General features: G+C 47.3%; 1 protein-coding gene across 3 annotated transcripts in view; it reads left to right on the forward strand.

Annotated features, from left to right (window-relative positions):
* LOC129832334 (RNA-binding protein Nova-1-like) overlaps positions 1 to 20,045 on the forward strand; it is a 55,468-nt gene that overhangs the window by 11,960 nt on the left and 23,463 nt on the right. For all 3 annotated transcript variants that reach the window (XM_055896331.1, XM_055896329.1, XM_055896330.1), the window contains one exon: positions 564 to 707. In XM_055896331.1, coding sequence (XP_055752306.1) covers positions 564 to 707 — 144 coding nt within the window. The remainder of the gene's footprint in view (positions 1 to 563; positions 708 to 20,045) is intronic.

The following is a 20,045-nucleotide window of genomic DNA, read 5'->3' on the forward strand; positions in this document are numbered from 1 at the left end:
TATCCAAGGAGGGTGGGCGGAAGAACAGGAGCTGAGAGCAGTGTACAAGTTTTCTCTGTTATGTATACACTAGTTTTGAAACTGGCCAAAGTGTAAGGGACATTTATGGAAACCAGACTGTAGTGGTAGATGGTGTAAATATGGGCGTATGGTTATGCAATGTGTGACTGTGTTTCCAAAAGCATTACATCTATTTGATTAGATTTAACAAATCCCATAGCCCTTTATTAATAACGGTCTGCCAAGATGATGACAAAGAGCAGATACTTCTGTGAAACGCTAAAATGAGATTAAATCCATTTGTGAAATGATTTACAGCTGTAAATGCATAGAACGAGGATAGTTGTTGTGGATTGTCGTCATAATCTAATCGTGCACTAAGATGATTTTCTGTAGAGTTTAAGGATGCCTGAAAGATGAATGGATAGGTTGAGGGGGAGAAAGAGGGGGGGGGACTGTGCAAAACAGAGATGGATGATAGTGGCCGTGCGATTTTAGTACAGGTAGATTGATCACCTGAGTGTATTACATTCTGACTTTCTTTTTCCGTTTCCTGCCTGCAGAGGAAGGTGAGTACTTCCTGAAGGTGCTGATCCCCAGCTATGCGGCCGGCTCCATCATCGGTAAGGGAGGACAGACCATCGTCCAGCTGCAGAAAGAGACCGGCGCCACCATCAAACTGTCCAAATCCAAAGACTTCTACCCTGGTGAGTGCTCGTTGACCACTGCCGTATTTCAATCAAAGACGCTGTATTTTAGAGATCTTTCAATATAAATGAGCTTATTTCAGGAGTCTCCTATATGTATTTATTTATTCACCTCTGCCCCTCAAAGAGGCTTCCCCTTTCCCAGACGTGTTGTATCTGGAACCTGATTCCACTGGGTAACAGACATGGCCTCTGTCAGGGCTCATGCAGCCGTGGATCACATAGGGACATGCGAGTGAACACAGAGTCAAGTTCACGACAGATACAGGATTAAAGGGTTAGTTAAAGGTGAAATTGTATTTGCCTAAACTCTTAATTCCCTCATGACATGACGTTTTTGCACAGCTAGACACATGAGATGCACCTCAGCTGTGTGCCCAGCCTGTCAGTAGCTTGTGTGCTCGATGAGAATTTGCTCTGAACAACACAGGCAGGAAGGGATACATTGAAATTATGAGACGAAACAATCACTGTACATGTTATATCTCTATTGCACTCAATGGGATTATTGTCTGCACATGTGAAATGGGAGAAGGTGCAATCAGTTTCAGATGTTGGGCTCCTTGTTAGAAGAGCATTGTAATTCCCTGTATATCCTTCTAATGCTAGCCCTGTCAACAGAACAGGCCATCTCTGTTGTATCTCCTCTCCCTGGGACTGAAGACCCCATACTCCAGCCAGCTAGAGCAGATGCAAGGTGCGAGAGCCCCATCCCCCTCGACCCTCCCAAACCCTCCTCCCTTATTGGAATTGGCAGTAACTAGTGATCTGATGTTGAGAACGGCCTTGTTGAGATAGAGAGTGAAAAGGACCACAGAAAGAGGGAGGAAAAGAGTGAAAGGGAAAGAAAAGAAAGAAAATGAAAGAGATGGCTGTAAAGGCCCTTTTCTGTTGTCTTGGGGGAGTGCGGAGGGGGGGGGGGTTATGGAGGTGGGGGGGTATAGAGGAACTGTGTAGGGGGAGGGGGGTGTCCTTCCTCTGCACTGAAGGAGGCATCTGTATGCAAATGAGCACCGGCGCTGCTCTTCCTGGCTGACAAATCAAAAGGTCCACCTGCTGCGATGTCCCGTCTGGGGTTCCACCAGGGGGGCACGGAGGTAGGCGCTGGGCAAGGTGGGTGCCGTGGGGAATGATGGGGGAAAAAGTAGAGTCAAGCCAAAAGGAATGGCTGTGTAGTGCTTGAGACTCTGTCCCACAGCACAAGACGTGCTCCTTCAATTCATCCTGGGATAGTGCCTCACCAGCATTTCATTGCCCACCAATTAGTTGGCCACAGCAGTATTGGGCCGAGACAGGCAACCATTCATTATTATAGGAGCCAAGATTTATTAGATACAGCCCCTTGCAAATATAGGCCCCTGCGACATTTACTGGAAAGTAGCGACCATATTTTACTGCGACCTTGCGTCGGCAGAGTGGAGGCCCGCTGCTCTATTTTACAAGGGCTGAAAAAAATGTAGATTTTGAAAAAAATATCTCCGTATGACAGCATCATTGCTCATACCTGCAGGTGTCTGGGCCTATAGGGAGAGAAGGTTAAGGATGCTGCAGCCACTCATGTCATCCATTACTCTTTCTTTGGGGATCACAAGTGGAACAAAGATATTAAGACATTAGCTATCGCACCCAGAGTGCAATTGGAAATGATCAGGCTTTTCTTTCTCATGCTGTATGCGATATTGAAGTTTGAGAAATGCTAGAAACTGATTAAGAAAGTCAAAGTTAACATTTCTAATTTCATGCCCTCAGATGGCAATTAGCCTCAAGGTGCTATATGCTCGTTCACTTTCATATGTTAGCTACCGGCTAAGGAATACAAGAAGATAGCTAGGTGTTTTCCAGTCCAATTATCATCCAGGTGATGAGCTTACTTGTTCTGGGTCACCTCTCCAGTTTTTGGAAGCTGTCTACTGTCTCCAGAGACTGTAAGTAGGTCAAGAGAACGGTGGTGGCGTCTCTTCCCCCCTTTAATATGAGGACAATTTTGCTTCAAATTTGGGAGATACAAATGCTTATTAACACATGGTTCATAAAGACCACAGCCTTAACATGTCTTTGACCCATGAACCCACCTACAGGTTACCACCTACAAATTGTTTGCCCCTGTGACACCCCATCCCTTAGGATGCCCTCCCAGTATGACATCACCACAGGGACAGTTTAATGGGGTTCAAAGGTGATGGTGGAAGAATAAAGAACTCTCCTTTTAAGTGAGAGACAGTCCCCCCCCGTCTTGTCGTTTGTTCCTAAACGTGGACTCCCTCCACGTTTAGTTTGTCCCGACCAACCGCTCACTGATCTTCCCCTGGCCCTCCATATCGCTGGAGCGTGGTACCATATTGAAGCTTTGTCTTAATCCTCTGCCACGATTGCAGTTTTCAGGATTTAATACCTAGCCAAACCCTCCAGCCCCCCCCCCCCCCCCCCCCCCCCCATCAAAGCATTATCAACATCACTGATTTCTCCCTTCCAAGCCGCTTAGGCTCTAAGCTTTTTGACTGAAAGATGAAAAGCCGCAATATTACATATCCAACTCGTCTGGCTGAAATTAGTTTCCTGTTTGTTTTCATTTACGGTCTATTTTCTCGATGAATCATTATTGCCGTCTGTGGTTTAATTCAGTTATTGAGTTTAATTCAGTATATAATCTAAATACAATTATTGATGTTGATTCTGACTGAATTTCAGAAATAGTGTGATGAATGTATAGTTTGATGTGCTGTGCTGCCTAACCAAGACCTTCACTATTAATATGAAGTTAGATTGTCATTATCTAGACTGCCCTCTACCTTTTCATTTCTGGTCAGCCATGTTCCAGGAAGTAGTTTTATTCCAGGAAGTGATGCTGTTCAGGGGAGTAGTTAGATATGGGATGGGGCATTTTAAGGCTAATGGTAGAAGGATACCACTATTTTGACTGTGTTTTGAAGTTCCTCTCTGTGAACTCACACCTAGAGACAGGCCGGTTTGATTGGGTTGAGATAGCGGTGCCATGAACTGTTAATCATTTCTGTCATTGATTACCTTTAGAAAACATTGAAAATGTTCCCATATCCACCATTCCCAACATTATGCCACTGGCATACATGTACAGCTCACAGGAGGTTGGTGGCACTTTAATCGGGGAGGACGGGCTTGTGGTAAAGGCTGGAGCGGAATGGTGGAATGGTATCTAATACATCAAACACTCGGTTTGATGCCATTCCATTTGCTCCATTCCAGCCATTATTACGAGCCGTTCTCCCCCTCAGCAGCCTCCACAAAAGCAGCAATTCTCATTTTAATACACTCCATCTCCATTTTAAAACAACATCATAAAATCCACAGCACATGGCTGATGCTAGGGCAATGCTATCTAGCTATACTCAGTGCCTGTGTGCATGTCAGCCTAGTATGTAGAGGATCTTTGTTGAGCAGCAGTAGTGACAGTGTTGCCAGCAGTAGCGGATCACAGGCTGGTGACAGGGTGTCCCGCGTCACCGTGGGGACAGAGAAGGTCCCCTTGATGCGTGACGTCACCGTCAAGCCAACGAATGGCCGACTGGCTGAATAATTCCTCGGTGCCAGTCAGTGCCTGAGCGATCACTGCGCAGTCTACCATGCCACCATGGGGCTGTCACGTCACAGGCAGGCAGCACACACAGGAGCACGGGGAGGATTAGAATGATGATGATTAAACTACTACTTATCAGCCTCATCATCCACATTATCTTCACCAGGTTATTGTGTTGATTTTCTGGGATTTTCAAGATGGCCTTTATTGACTGTACGACAGATATTTCTGTGATGTGTTCACTTTGCTGGACATTCTGTATGCTTCCTGGTCCACTCCATCACCCAGCTGACTTGTGTAACTAACCCAGAGGCTTCACTCACCTCTGCTACAGCCTGCATCTGGCCACATCAATCACCCCGCCCAGCCAAGAAAGGCATGGCTAATCAATCTAATAGCCACATCCAGAGTGGAGTGCAGGACATTGTAGCTACCTGCAGACATGTATACCCACATGCATTCACCCCAATCTCTCTTCTTCCCTCCTACCCTTTGCAGCTCTCTCTCGCCCTCGCTCTCTCTCTTGCTTTCTCTCTCGCTCTCTCTCTCATTAGCTACCTCTATCTCTTTCGTCTTCCAAGTCTCCTCACTGTTTTGATCTCTCATTCATCTTGTATCCTTTGTTCTCTCTCTCCCTGATCTCTTCGGTCTCTAGGGTGCTGGAGCTTTGCCGGCTCCATGTGCTCCAGCTTTTTAATCAGATATATATATATAAAAAGAGCAAACTGGGATCGGCCATAAATATACTTCCATCAATATATCCCACAGATCAATTGTTCCGGGAGTGGGAGCAGGGTCTGCAGTGTATTACACCATGCCCGCCTGCTTCCTGCATGGTGAAATATGATTGTCATCAACCCCCTACACTCTGATTATCAAACACCCCCCGACAACCCAATCACTGCAGAACCTCCGTTGATCTAACAGGCCTGTGTTTACTTCTGGAAATGAGAACTGTGACTATGTGTGCAGAGAAAGGCTAAGGGAAGAGAGGCAGTCATCTTTTTCCACCCGGTGAGTTTTATCACACGGTTACTCATATCCCCCCAGACTCCCCCTGCGCCACCACTGCCAGTCAGTCTGATAACTCACACCTAAGTTAGAGTTAAAAAAATAGCAATGTTTTCATGAAAGTGCTTGAATAAAAACCAAACGGGGACATCATTCCAGCTGAAATTTTATGTCATGAAACAAGGTATTATTATTTAAGTCATGCAACAAGACTTGTTTAAAGCTAATTTTTTAAATATTCTCTCCGGGACAAGAATGCAGGGGACAGTGAATCCAGTCATTATCTAATTTATTTTAAGAATCTTTGAATAGGATCATTTTCTGTGTATAAATGGGGGATATCTGACCCTGTGAATCGCACTCCACAAGGCACCTGCCAATCACAACACCATCAGACCTGGCAACCAATCAGAATACCCCTCGGTGGTTGCCGGCACTGCAGACAGACCAGAGCTGTCCTGGGATTGGCTGTAGCCGGGCTGGCTAGCAGAGAGGGACGAGGGCTTTTGTTACAGGCCGATTATGTACGAGGGGAGTCAAAAATAGCCCGCCTCAATCATTCCTTTGTGCTGGCATGACAAAGCTCTGCCCCAGCTGTGCTGTCTCCTCTCTGGGACTATGCAACAACTGCTACTGCCTGGCCTAAAGAGGCCCAGACCTACATATGACTAATCTGCACTAGAGCCTGTTTGTTGGAGGGTGTTGATGTAGGTATATTAATATCTATGGTTGAAGGCACAAGTAAAGATATGGCTCTGGGTTTTTTGTTTTTGAGTGAGTAGCTGTATGAACGGATGAGGTTTCTGAGAGAGAAGCTGTATGAACGGATGAGGTTTCTGAGTGAGTAGCTGTATGAACGGATGAGGTTTCTGAGAGAGAAGCTGTGTGAACGGATGAGGTTTCTGAGAGAGACGCTGTATGAACGGATGAGGTTTCTGAGAGAGACGCTGTATGAATGGATGAGGTTTCTGAGAGAGACGCTGTATGAATGGATGAGGTTTCTGAGAGAGAAGCTGTATGAATGGATGAGGTTTCTGAGAGAGAAGCTGTATGAATGGATGAGGTTTCTGAGAGAGAAGCTGTATGAATGGATGAGGTTTCTGAGAGAGAAGCTGTATGAATGGATGAGGTTTCTGAGAGAGAAGCTGTATGAATGGATGAGGTTTCTGAGTGAGAAGCTGTATGGGTGGATGTTTCTGAGAGAGAAGCTGTATGAATGGATGAGGTTTCTGAGTGAGAAGCTGTGTGAGTGGATGAGGTTTCTGAGTGAGAAGCTGTGTGAATGGATGAGGTTTCTGAGTGAGAAGCTGTATGAATGGATGAGGTTTCTGAGAGAGAAGCTGTATGAATGGATGAAGTGAAAGTGGAAGGAGAGAGGTGTGCGTTAATTAGAGGTGGGAATGTGTATGTGACAGATTGGGGGAACAGAGAGAATGGGAGGGAGAAAGGGAATGAGAGAGGGATGAAGGAAAGCAATATCCAGTAGATTGAATATGCAGTGGTTTGAATATCCAGTGGACTGCATATCCAGTGGTTTGAATGGTCAATGATGGGCCCCAAACTGTCAGAGACAATAGAGAGTGGTGGGCCACTATTAATGACAATAGAGTCTTTGACATTGTGACCGCTCAGCCCCTCAAGGGTGGGGGAAGGGGGGAGCGAGTTGGTCTCCCATCTGCCTCAAGTGGGTCATATCACACTGTGTGTGGTGTGTGGTGTGGTGTGTGGTGTGGTGTGTGGTGTGGTGTAGTGTGTGTGCAGGCAGGCCTTTAGAACTGGACTACAGTTGTATCAGTTTTTGGATTTAATGCATTTGTTTGGTTGCTAGCTTGAGCTCATGTTTGGTTGTGTAGTATAAATTTGATAGCTACAGTAATTCTACCAGTGGAGGCTGGTGGGAGGAGCTATAGGAGGACAGGCTCATTGTAACGGCTGGAATGGAATACATGGAACCGTATCAAACAGATCAAACATATGGAAACCACATGTTTGACTCTGTTCCACTGATTCCATTCCAGTCATTACAATGAGCCTGGCCTGCTATTGCTCCTCCCACCAGCCTCCACTGAAATCTATTATCTAAGGAGATACAAATCCAGGCTTTCTAACTCATTGTACTATCCTAGCAGTTCATGAAATAATGCAACTCCCTCTCCATGTCTTGTCAATGCCATGAGTATGATTTGATATAATCACAATATATGTTGTTGTTGTTGTGTACCACCCTGCTAAAGTCAGCAGAATAAAGTTGATGGATACCAGACAACAGCCTGCCTATCTCTTCTCATCTTGTCATCAGCTGCATCTTTTCTGTGAGCTTATCAGAAAAGACATTGGTCTTTATTTAGGTTTGCTTGGCTAAGCAACAAGGCTTGCCTCTTCAGACAAAAAGAGGGGGGGAAAAATGTTACTGTGGAACACGCCATGAGTGACAGTGTAGGAGACAACACACATTCTGGTTTCAACAACTGAGTCAAGTTAGGGAGAGGAGAGAGGACTTGACATGTTCTCTCCTGAAACATGTTGTCACAAAGCCCCACCCACGGAGACGTCTGAATCCCCACCACAATTGACTTGCTTTGTGATCTGAATTGAGCGGATGGGATGATATTGGAAGAATTGTGATATATTAGAGAGCTGAGAGAGAGGGAGACAGAGAGCGACTGAATGTGTTCGATCACAGGAGGTTGGTGGTGCCTTCATTTGGGAGGACAGGCTCGTGGTAATGGCTGGTGTGGAATTAGTGGAATGGTATCAAATACATCAAACACATGGTTTCATGTGTTTGATGCCATTCCATATGCTCCGTTCCAACCATTATTATGAGCCGTCCTCCCCTCAGCAGCCTCCACTGGTGCGCATGCATGCTTGGGTGTGTATACGTGTGTACGGTGTACAAAGCAGGAGACAACACGCCCCTCGTACTCCACCCCAACTCCCAAAAACAAAGCGGGTTTTGTGGGACTGCGCTGCACACCCGGTTGCCTTGGTGATCGGAATGAAAGTGACAGCTCCCCAAGCAACAGAGCCCTCTCCCCTCCCCCTCTCCCTCCTCCCCCTCCTCTTCCCTCCCCACCCCAGCAGGTGTAGCAGGAAAAGGAAGATGTCCGTCACTTCTGGCCTTGTGTCTCTGCTGGAGGAGAGGAGAGTGAAGTGGGACTGCGGCTGCGCAGCTCATCTGCAGCTCTCCGTTGTTCGACTCACATCGAGGGCGCACAGATTCAGGGAACCAATGGGTAGCGAACAGCGCTGCAGTCGTTTCTGTGGATGGAAAGTAAAAACACAACACCTTTTATTCAACTACTTCCTTGAGAACAGAACTGTATTGTTTAGATGCCTTTTTGGATTGGACAACATTGGGCCCCGTGCACACAGTCTCCTGTGATTGGACAACATTGGGCCCCGTGCACACAGTCTCCTGTGATTGGACAACATTGGGCCCCGTGCACACAGTCTCCTGTGATTGGACAACATTGGGCCCCGTGCACACAGTCTCCTGTGATTGGACAACATTGGGCCCCGTGCACACAGTCTCCTGTGATTGGACAACATTGGGCCCCGTGCACACAGTCTCCTGTGATTGGACAACATTGGGCCCCGTGCACACAGTCTCCTGTGATTGGACAACATTGGGCCCCGTGCACACAGTCTCCTGTGATTGGACAACATTGGGCCCCGTGCACACAGTCTCCTGTGATTGGACAACATTGGGCCCCGTGCACACAGTCTCCTGTGATTGGACAACATTGGGCCCCGTGCACACAGTCTCCTGTGATTGGACAACATTGGGCCCCGTGCACACAGTCTCCTGTGATTGGACAACATTGGGCCCCGTGCACACAGTCTCCTGTGATTGGACAACATTGGGCCCCGTGCACACAGTCTCCTGTGATTGGACAACATTGGGCCCCGTGCACACAGTCTCCTGTGATTGGACAACATTGGGCCCCGTGCACACAGTCTCCTGTGATTGCACACTCACAACAATGACACTTAGCGTTTATGGTTGCCATGGAGATATCCCTCTTTGCAGAATGAGGTTAGAAGCAAAGGTCTAAATCTCCTAATGTCCTTGCCGTGGGTGGAGACTGTCTGAAGAAAAGAGAGTGTATACCGCAACTCTCAGGAGGAAGAAATAGAAGGTCATAAAGGAGCGTGCTGCACTTTTACTGCCTGACAATGGAGACCTGCTTTGTGTGGAGCTTGCATTCCCTTTAAAATGGAAGGTGAGCGCTGACAAAGAGGTTCATTGAAAAAGAGAGCTGGCCCGGTAGAGGATTTTTCCCCCTTCTTTACAGACCTAATCTCTTACATGGGGACAAAGCTCCCCCCTGTGCCCCTTCCTACTTGCCCCCCATACCCAGCATCTCCCCCCTAGAAAAAGACGAGGTTCCACAGCTGCCTCTAGCTCCGCCCCCTGTCCCTCCATTATCTCTAATCTCCAATGAAAAGCTCCCCCCTTCACACCCCAGGGTCCGCCCTGCCCCAACCCCCTATATCCTCTCCCCCTCTCTGTGATTAATTTCCCCTCCGGTTGGTCGTTCCCCAAAGCCATTAGTTGTTGGAACGGCCCCTTCAACACACAATCTGCACTCTCGCTTTAATTGCGGCAGATCGAGGAGCGCTAATTAACTGTGACCCTACAGAGGGGTCTCGTTAGGGGGCAACGGGGCAGGGGTGTGGGTGTGTTGGCTGGGGTCAGTACAGTTGGTGTCCAGCCACGTCATGAGACAGCCGGAACCATTGTCACATGGCTGCTGGAGCCCCGAGAGGGCTTGTGATGAGAGCTTGATGGGTTTTATAACCCTTGACCTGCGTCTGATGATGGGTGCGTCTACATTCTGGGGTCTTGTTCTTCTCTTGCATGACACACTCTAGATGATCATTTTAGACTGTTTTTTATCAACTCTAACCAGAAATACACTATATGATGATTTACGATGTTGGGGGAGATATATGTAAACAGTAAATAAACCTAATGTTTCCAGTGCATGAATTGGTGAGGCTGTTTATGAAACACATCATTCTTTGGGGAAGTTGAAATCATAGCCATCCAACGCCATATGGTTTTGATGAATGATAATGACATCATGGATGGATGAGGATGCTTTACCGTCAGTGAGTTTTTCATGTCACTCCTAGAGCAGCAGCCTCAGCTCCACCGCATTAGTAAAGACGGGTGAAACCTTGGTCCCGTTAGTCACTAAAGACATTGCTAATTGTTGTTTTGCTGATAGCTAATTGCTATTTTCTCACCCTGCTGTTGGAACCACACAAACACCCCCGAAAAAAGACAGACTGAAAGGGGATACTGCTCCCATAAATCAGACAGAGCGAGAGAGAGAGAAAGAGAGTGAAAGAGATCCGTAGAAAGAGGTAGAGTTGAAAGGAGAGAGAAGGGGAATGAACGAAGTAGGAATGGTGTCCTATGCATTTTGTTAGTTGAGTCAGACGCTCTCCTCTGCATAATTATAGTCCTGCCGATTATGTCCATAGTCTAAACACAGAGAGACCTACGAGAGGTAGCTCAGGCCTGGGTCGCCCATGGGCCGCACGTGCAAACCCAGCCTTCAGCCCCCCTACCCTCCTCTTCCTGGCAGGTGCGAGATGAGAGGAGAAGGCTGCTTTTCACAGGCTCTTTCTGAAGCCGCGCGCTATAGCGCCTTACACCTCTACCCGGGATGTGAGGGGACAGGGGATTGTCTGTCCGTCTGCCAACAGCCAAAGAGAGAGAAAGGGGGGAGAGAGGTAGGAAGGCAGCATTTTAACCCTGACAAACCCCCACAGTTCCTGGGAAAAGCCCATACGACTCTCCTTGAACCGTAAACTCAAGCCTTTGGCATTCTCATGCTGAACCACATTTGAAAGGAAACATCCACAGATCCACATTTGAAAGGAAACATCCACAGATCCACATACAGTATTCAGCTGTAGAATCTTTACTAGTGTTCTCCACTTGAGAATTCTTTCCATGGTTTCTAACACATGCAAGTCCTGTACCATGAGGTTGTTTAACTATTTCACAACATATTGACTGACACGTAGCTGTCTATTTGACACTCTAGTGAGTGTGACAGTCTGTGTGTTTAGGAGAGAGCGAGAGTGCATTCAAATCAAGTCAAACTTTATTTGTCACATGTGCCAAATACAACAAGTGCAGACCTTACCGTAAAATGCTTACATACAATCCCTTAACCAACAGTGCAGTTCAAGAAGAGTTTAAGAAAGTATTTACCAAATAAACTAAAGTTAAAAAAAATGTTTAAAAAAAATTAAAAGTAACACAATGACATAACAATAATGAGGCTATATACAGGGGGTACCGGTACCGAGTCAGTGTGCAGGGGGACAGGTTAGTTGAGGTAATTTGTACATGTAGGTAGGGGTGAAGTGACTATGCATAGATAATAAACAGCGAGTAACAGCAGTGTACAAAACAAATGGGGGGGGGTCAATGTAATAGTCCAGTGGCTGTTAAATTAATTGTTTAGCAGTCTTATAGCTTGGGGGTAGAAGCTGTTAAGGAGCCTTTTGGTCCTAGACTTGGCTCTCCAGTACCGCTTGCCGTGCGGTAGCAGAGAAAACAGTCTATGACTTGGGTCAAGTCTATGACTTGACAATTTTATGGGCTTTCCTCTGACACCGCCTACTATATAGGTCCTGGATGGCAGGAAGCTTGGCTCCAGTGATGTACTGGGGGTATGCACTACCCTCTGTAGCGCCTTACGGTCAGATGCCGAGCGGTTGCCATACCAGGCGGTAATGCAACCAGTCAGGATGCTCTCGATGGTGCAGCTGTACAACTTTTTGAGGATCTGGGGACCCATGCCAAATCTTTTCAGTCTCCTGAGGGGGAAAAGGTTTTGTCGTGCCCTCTTCACGACTGTATTTGTGTGTTTGAACCATGATAGTTCGTTGGTGATGTGGACACCAAGGAACTTGAAACTCTCGACCCGCTCCACTACAGCCCTGTTGATGTTGATGGGGGCCTGTTCGGCCCGCCTTTTCCTGTAGTCCACGATCAGCTCCTTTGTCTTGTTCACATTGAGGGAGAGGTTGTTGTCCTGGCACCACACGGCCAGTTCTCTGACCTCCTCCCTATAGGCTGTCTCGTCGTTGTCAGTGATCAGCCCTATCACTGTTGTGTCATCAGCAAACTTACAGTGGCTTGCGAAAGTATTCACCCCCTTGGCATTTTTCCTATTTTGTTGCCTTACAACCTGGAATTAAAATTGATTTTTGGGGGGTTTGTGTCATTTCATTTACACAACATGCCTACCAGTTTGAAGATGCAAAATATTTTTTCTTGTGATACAAGCAAGAAATAAGACAAAAAACAGAAAATATGAGCGTGTATAACTATTCACCCATCCCAAAGTCAATACTTTGTAGAGCCACCATTTGCAGCAATTACAACTGAAAGTATGCTGGGGTATGTCTCCGTAAGCTTGGCACATCTAGCCACTAGGATATTTGCCCATTCCTCAAAGCAAAACTGCTCCAGCTCCTTCAAGTTGGATGGGTTCCGCTGGTGTACAGCAATCTTTAAGTCATACCACAGATTCTCAATTGGATTGAGGTCTAGGCTTTGACGATGCCATTCTAAGACATTTAAATGTTTTCCCTTAAACCACTCAAGTGTTGCTTTAGCAATATGCGTAGCGTCATTGTCCTGCTGGAAGGTGAACCTCCGTCCCAGTCTTAAATCTCTGGAAGACTGAAACAGGTTTCCCTCAAGAATTTCCCTGTATTTAGCGCCATCCATCATTCCTTCAATTCTGACCAGTTTCCCAGTCCCTGCCGATGAAAAACATCCCACAGCATGATGCTGCCACCACAATGCTTCACTGTAGGGATGTTGTTCTTGGGGTAATGAGAAGTGTTGGGTTTGCACCAGACATAGCGTTTTCCTTGATGGCCAAAAAGCTCAGTTTTAGTCTCATCTGACCAGAGTACCTTCTTCCATATGTTTGGAGCGTCTCCCACATGCCTTTTGGTGAACACCAAACGTGTTTGCTTTTATTTTTTCTTTATGTGGTATCTTTGTTGCCTCTCTGATTAATTCCCTCCTAGCCTGGTCTGTGAGTTTTGGTGGGTGGTCCTCTCTTGGCAGATTTGTTCTGGTGCCAAATTCTTTCCATTTTTAATAATGGATTTAATGGTGCTTTGTGGGATGTTCAAAGTTTCTGATATATATATTTTTTAACCCAACCCTGATCTGTACTTCTCCACAACTTTGTCCCTGACCTGTTTGGAGAGGTCTTTGGTCTTCCTGGTGCCGCTTGCTTGGTGGTGCCCCTTGCTTAGTGGTGTTGCAGACTCTGGGGCCTTTCAGAACAGATGTATATATACTGAGATCATGTGACAGATCATGTGAGACTTAGATTGCACACAGGTCGACTTTATATAACTAATTATGTGACTTCTGAAGGTAATTGGTTGCACCAGATCTTATTTAGGGGCTCCATAGCAAAGAGGGTGAATACATATGCACGCACCACTTTTCCATTTTTATTTTGTAGAATTTTTGAAACAAGTAAATTTTTTCATTTAATTTCACCAATTTGGACTATTTTGTGTATGTCCATTACATGAAATCCAAATAAAAATCAATTTATTTTACAGGTTGTAATGCAACAAAATAGGAAAAACGCCAAGGGGATGAATACTTTTGCAAGGCACTGTAATGATAGTGTTGGAGTCGTGTTTGACCACGCAGTCGTGGGTGAACATGGAGTACAGGAGGGGGCTAAGTACACACCCCTGAGCGGCCCCAGTGTTGAGGATCAGCGTGGCAGACGTGTTGTTGCCTACCGTTTCCACCTGGAGGCGGCCCGTCAGGAAGTCTAGGATCCAGTTGCAGAGGGAGGTGTTTAGTCCCAGGGTCCTTAGCTTAGTGATGAGCTTCGTGGGCACTATGATGTTGAACACTGAGCTGTAGTCAATGAACAGCATTCTCACATAGGTGTTCCTATTGTCCAGGTTGGAAAAGGCAGTGTGGAGTAAGATTGAGATTGTCTCATCTGTGGATCTGTTGGGGCAGTATGCAAATTGGAGTGCGTCTAGGGTATACGGGAGGATGCTATTGATATGAGCCATGACCAGCCTTTCAAAGTACTTCATGGCTACCGACGTGAGTGCTACGGGGCGTTAATCATTTAGGCAGGTTATCTTCACTTCCTTGGGCACAGGGACTATGGTGGTCTGCTTGGAACATGGAGGTATTACAGACTCAGTTAGGGAGAGGTTGAAAATGTCAGTGAAGACACTTGCCAGTTGGTCCGCGCATGCTTTGAGTACATGTCCTGGTAAACTAGCTTTGCGGCTTTGTGAATGTTAACCTGTTTAAAGGTCTTGCTCACATCGGCTACCGAGAGCATTATCACACAGTCATCCAGAACAGCCAGTGCTCTTGTGCATGCTTCAGTGTTGCTTGCCTCGAAGTGAGCATGAAAGGCATTTAGCTCGTCTGGTAGGCTCGCGTCACTGGGCAGCTCGCGTCTGGGTTTCCCTTTGTAGTCCATAATAGTTTTCAATCCCTGCCACATCCGACGAGCGTCAGAGCCGGTGTAGTAGGATTCAGTCTTAATCCTGTATTGATGCTTTGCTTGTTTGATGGTTCGTCTGAGGGCATAGCTGGATTTCTTATAAAAGTGTCCAGATTAGTGTCCCGCTCCTTGAAAGCGGCAGCTCTAGCCTTTAGCTCGATGCGGATGTTGCCTGTAATCCATGGCTTCTGGTTGGGATATGTACGTACGGTCACTGTGGGGACGATGTTGTCGATGCGCTTATTGATGAAGCCGATGACTGAGGTGGTATACTCCACAATGCCATTGGATGAATCCCGGAACATATTCCAGTCTGTGCTAGCAAAACAGTCCTGTAGCATAGCATCCATGTCATTTGACCACTTCCGTATTGAGCGAGTCATTAGTGCTTCCTGCTTTAGTTTTTGCTTGTAAGCAGGAATCAGGAGGATAGAATTATGGTCAGATTTTCCAAATGGAGTGCAGGGAAAACTTTGAATGCATCTCTGTGTGTGGAATAAAGGTAGTCCAGAGTGTTTTTGCCTCTGGTTGCACATGTGACATACTGGTACAAATTTGGTAAAACTGATTTAAGTTTGCCTGCATCAAAGTCCCCGGCCACTAAGAGTGCCGCTTCTGGATGAGCATTTTCTTGTTTGGTTATGGCCTTATAGAGTTGGTTGAGTGCAGTCTTAGTGCCAGCATCGGTCTGTGGTGGTAAATAGACGGCTTCGAATAATATAGATGAGAACTCTCTTGGTAGATTGTGTGGTCTACAGCTTATCATAAGGTACTCTACCTCAGGCGAGCAATACCTCGAGACTTATTTAATATTAGACATCACGCACCAGCTGTTATTGACAAAAAGACACACACCCCCACCCCTCGTCTTACCAGACGTAGCATCTCCGTTCTGCCGGTGCATTGAAAATCCTTCCAGCTCTATATTATCCGTGTCGTCGTTCAGCCACGACTCAGTGAAACATAAGATATTACAGTTCTTAATGTCCCGTTGGTAGGATAATCGTAATCGTAGGTCATCAATTTTATTTTCCAATGTTTGTATGTTAGCAAGTAGAACGGAAGGCAGTGGGAGTTTACTTGCTCGCCTACAGATTCTCAGAAGGCAGCCCGATCTGTATCTACTTTTCCTCCATATTTTCTTCACGCAAATGGCGGGGATCTGGGCCTGTTTCCGGGAGAGCAGTAATATCCTTCTCGTCGGACTCGTTAAAGGAAAAGGCTTCTTCCAGTTCATGGTGAGTAATTGCTGTTCTGATCTCCAGAAGTTATTTTCGGTCATAAGAGACGGTAGAGCAACATTATGTACAAAATAAGTTTCAAACAACTAAAACGTCAGCCATACTCTTCAGCGCCATCTTAATTCATATAGATGCGTTTTGTGTCATAGTGTTTACATAGTGTAGAATAAACACGCTTGTGAAAAGAATGTGCATACATCGGCAAACTTGTGTTTTATGCATTTTTTCCCATGTGATTGTGCATTTCAGATAGCAGCCCATGTAGGGCTGAGTGCAGACTGCACAGCCTCTGTTATTTGGCTGAGACCTCGTTCACAGGCTCCATTGCCTCATTGCAGTTTGCAGCTGTATAAAATGAGGAACAGATTGTGTATGATGTAAAATGGCAAGCATCCCCGTCTCCATGGAAAAGGTTGAGTAAACGTTGTGCTGCAGATTAGTACAGTTTAGAAGGAACAACACTACTAACAACACGTGCCCATGGAAACAATGAAAAGAGCTCTGTTTCCAATCTGTGGCTCCCACTGGACTCCATGATCATGGCTGGAGAAGGTGTGGTGGAGAAGAAGAGCTGGAGAAGAAGTGCTGGAGAAGAAGAGCTGAGGAAGAAGTGCTGGAGAAGAAGAGGTGGAGAAAAAGAGCTGGGGAAGAAGAGCTGGAGAAGAAGAGTTGGAGAAGAAGAGCTGGGGAAGAAGTGCTGGAGAAGAAGAGCTGAGGAAGAAGTGCTGGAGAAGAAGAGTTGGAGTAGAAGAGCTGGGGAAGAAGTGCTGGAGAAGAAGAGTTGGAGAAGAAGAGCTGGGGAAGAAGTGCTGGAGAAGAAGATGTGGAGAAGGTGTGGTGGAGAAGAAGAGGTGGAGAAAAAGAGCTGGGCAAGAAGAGCTGGAGAAGAAGAGGTGGAGAAGAAGAGGTGGAGACAGTGTGGTGGGGAAGAGGAGCTGGAGAAGAAGAGGTAGAGAAGAAGAGGTAGAGAAGGTGTGGTGGGAAAGAAGAGCTGGAGAAGAGGTGGAGAAGAAGAGCTGGAGAAGAAGAGGTAGAGAAGGTGTGGTGGTGAAGAAGAGCTGGAAAAGAAGAGGTGGAGAAGAAGGCTGGAGAAGAAGAGCTGGAGATGAAGAGCTGGAGAAGGTGTGGTGGAGAAGAAGAGCTGGGGAAGAAGAGCTGGAGGAAAAAAGCTGGAGAAGAGATGTTGTTGGCAGTCGGGGGAGGGGCAGTGCAGTCTTGCCAGGGTGTGTGTTTCTGTGTGAGTGCGTGCATGTGTGTGGCAGTGATGGGGTTACATTTAGAGGGATGGGGGGAGGTGCTAGCAGGGCGATAAGGGGAGAGGAGTGGCGGCAGAATTAGAGCAGTCTATAAAGTCGTGAAAACGGTGGTAAAGTTGAGCAACCGTTCCAATAAACCCTGCAGCTCAGCAGAGGAGCCACACGACCGGGCAGAGGATAGAGGAAGGAGGAAGGAGGGTGGCATGGGAGTGTGAGTAACTGTGGGGAGGGAGGGAGGCAGCTGACATACAGGGGCAGGAGACAGTCAGAGGGACAACGGGTACAGAGATGGATTTGGGGGGGATTTTAGGGTTTAGAGATTGGGTGGGGGCAGGGTGGGGTGGTTGATGCCAGCTGACACAGTCTGGCCATCCTCCAGACCAGACCAGGGGGATGTTTAGACAACTTTGACGGACGCAGGGTGAGCGGGGACAGGTGTGCGGTAACCAGGCCTCCGCCTGGCAGTTGGGCGATACCCAACACCATCAAAGGGGAGATGTTCTTAACGGGTGCTCAAAAGAGTTGAGGACAGGGAGCATTTGGGGTGGGAGGGTTAGAGGCTTAGGCCGTTTATCCACCGCCTTCAGCTGCCCCCACCCCATCCCCAGAGTGAAGGCTTCACCAGGCCCCCATCTTGTTCCACTGACAGGAGCCACCGTGGTCTGGTTGACCCTGGAGCCCAGGCCCACTGCAGGGAAGGTCACAGCCAACCTTAATGCTACTTAAAACCCCCAGGCCACTGCTGCCAGTCTAAACACAGACCTCCATTCCTGTCCTCCTCTCACACACACGCACACGCACACACACACACACACACACACACACACACACACACACACACACACACACACACACACACACACACACACACACACACACACACACCCTAGCAGGGTACTAGAGGGATAGTTAGGGTGGGAGTCAAATAGTCAATTCATCATAATGGAATCCAAGTAGAAAAGCAGGACAGACACTTTGTCATCTATCCTCCTGTTGTGGTTGTAAAGATTCTGAGGTAATCAGCACAGTGGTTTAGCTGACTCAGATGACATGGCAGTACAGCAGGGTCCCCGTACACATCTCAAGTGTGATCTGTGGTAGAGGAGATTTGAGGGACACCTCTGTAACCTAGCTGTGGTGAGGGGTTGAGGAGAGTGAGGGCTGGGGGGGGGGGGGGGGGTGATGTTCAGTGAGGGAGGGCAAGAGCCTCTCTTCTCCTCTCTCCCCCTAACCTCATTCCTCCAAACCCCCCTCCCTCGCTTCCTCCCTCCCTCCTCCTCTCGCTCCTCTCCATCACCCACGAGCCAAGAGTAGCTGCTTCATTATTCATAGTGGGGGTTGTGTGTGTGTGTGTGTGTGTGTGTGTGTGTGTGTGTGTGTGTGTGTGTGTGTGTGTGTGTGTGTGTGTGTGTGTGTGTGTGTGTGTGTGTGTGTGTGTGTGTGTGTGTGTGTGTGTGAGAGACAGGGAGTGTGGGTGTATCATAATTAGGCCGTCTGTGCAGTACAGCCCGGCCCAGGGGTTGACGAGACAGGGTTTCAGAGCGCTCCAGCGCCCCCTCCTCCTCTCATCTCCTCCTCCCTCCATCCGAGCCCAATGCGGATGGCAATCAGTCACCGTTAGACTCATCTGGGCTGACCAGGAATTTACACGAGGTCCAGTTACCACACAAGCCCTGAGACGACAAATGAGCTGCTGAAATGTGTATTTGTAACTGTGTTTCTGTGTGTTTCCAATGTGCACGGTTTAGCTGGGAGAGAGAGCATCTTTTCTAGCTATGTGTGTGTCAGTGTGTGTGTGGTGTGTGTGATTCCTTTCTTGCTCTGTGTGTCTGCAGGCTGGTATGTGTGTATTAAGCAGAGTGAATGTTTGGTGATTATGGCTGTATATATAGACCTCTGTGGGTATGCTTTTGGACGTGTGAGTTTTCTCCGCATGGATAGGCTAGCAGCTTGTGTGTGCATGTGTGTGTGCGCTTGTCCTTGTGTCTTTGTGTATTGTGGGTCAGATGTTTTAGGATGTTAGTAGTATCAGTCACTTGAAATCATATCCATAGTAAACACATTGCTCCTCGCTAATGCAGCCTGGTACACAGCCAAACAAGGTTTGACACATCTCCCTACTCTGGCTCTGTGGCCATGTTAACATGCAGTTAGACCCGTTTGAAATTGAAATGGAAGACAGTGTGACTGTCCATAGAAATAACAACTTCCAAGAGTCAAAATTGATTTTTCTCTGGGTAACACCCCTCCTTTCCTGCCACCCCCCCTCTCTCTCTCCCCCCTCCTCTCTCTCTCTCTCTCTCTCTCTCCCTATCTTCTCTCTCTCATTTTACTTATCTTTCTTTCCCTTTCCCCCCCTCTCTTCTGTGTACTCTCTACTAGCTGGAAGGTCTCAGAGGGGTGTGATAGAGGGCCTTGGGAGGGGGAAGGAGAGAGTGTGAGGGGAGATGAAGGGCAGACCAGCGGAGAGAGCAGACACGGCATCTTTCAGCTGTTTGCACGGCATGGGCCCCGTAACCACGACAACGCCATTCTTGCTGGCTGAAATTGAACTGAGGAAAAGGGGGGTTGGCTGGGTGGACAGGGGGGAGAAAGCCCTGGACCCACTCAAAAGAGTGACATCACTATAGAGGAAGTCACTGTTTCTTCCAAGTCCTTTTGTTATTCTTTTGAGACTTTCTTATACTTCCTCTGGTGCACTCAATCGTTGCAAAGCTGAGCAGAAGGAG

This window comes from Salvelinus fontinalis, chromosome 33 (genome assembly GCF_029448725.1).
Source record: "Salvelinus fontinalis isolate EN_2023a chromosome 33, ASM2944872v1, whole genome shotgun sequence".
NCBI classification, from domain to species: domain Eukaryota; kingdom Metazoa; phylum Chordata; class Actinopteri; order Salmoniformes; family Salmonidae; genus Salvelinus; species Salvelinus fontinalis.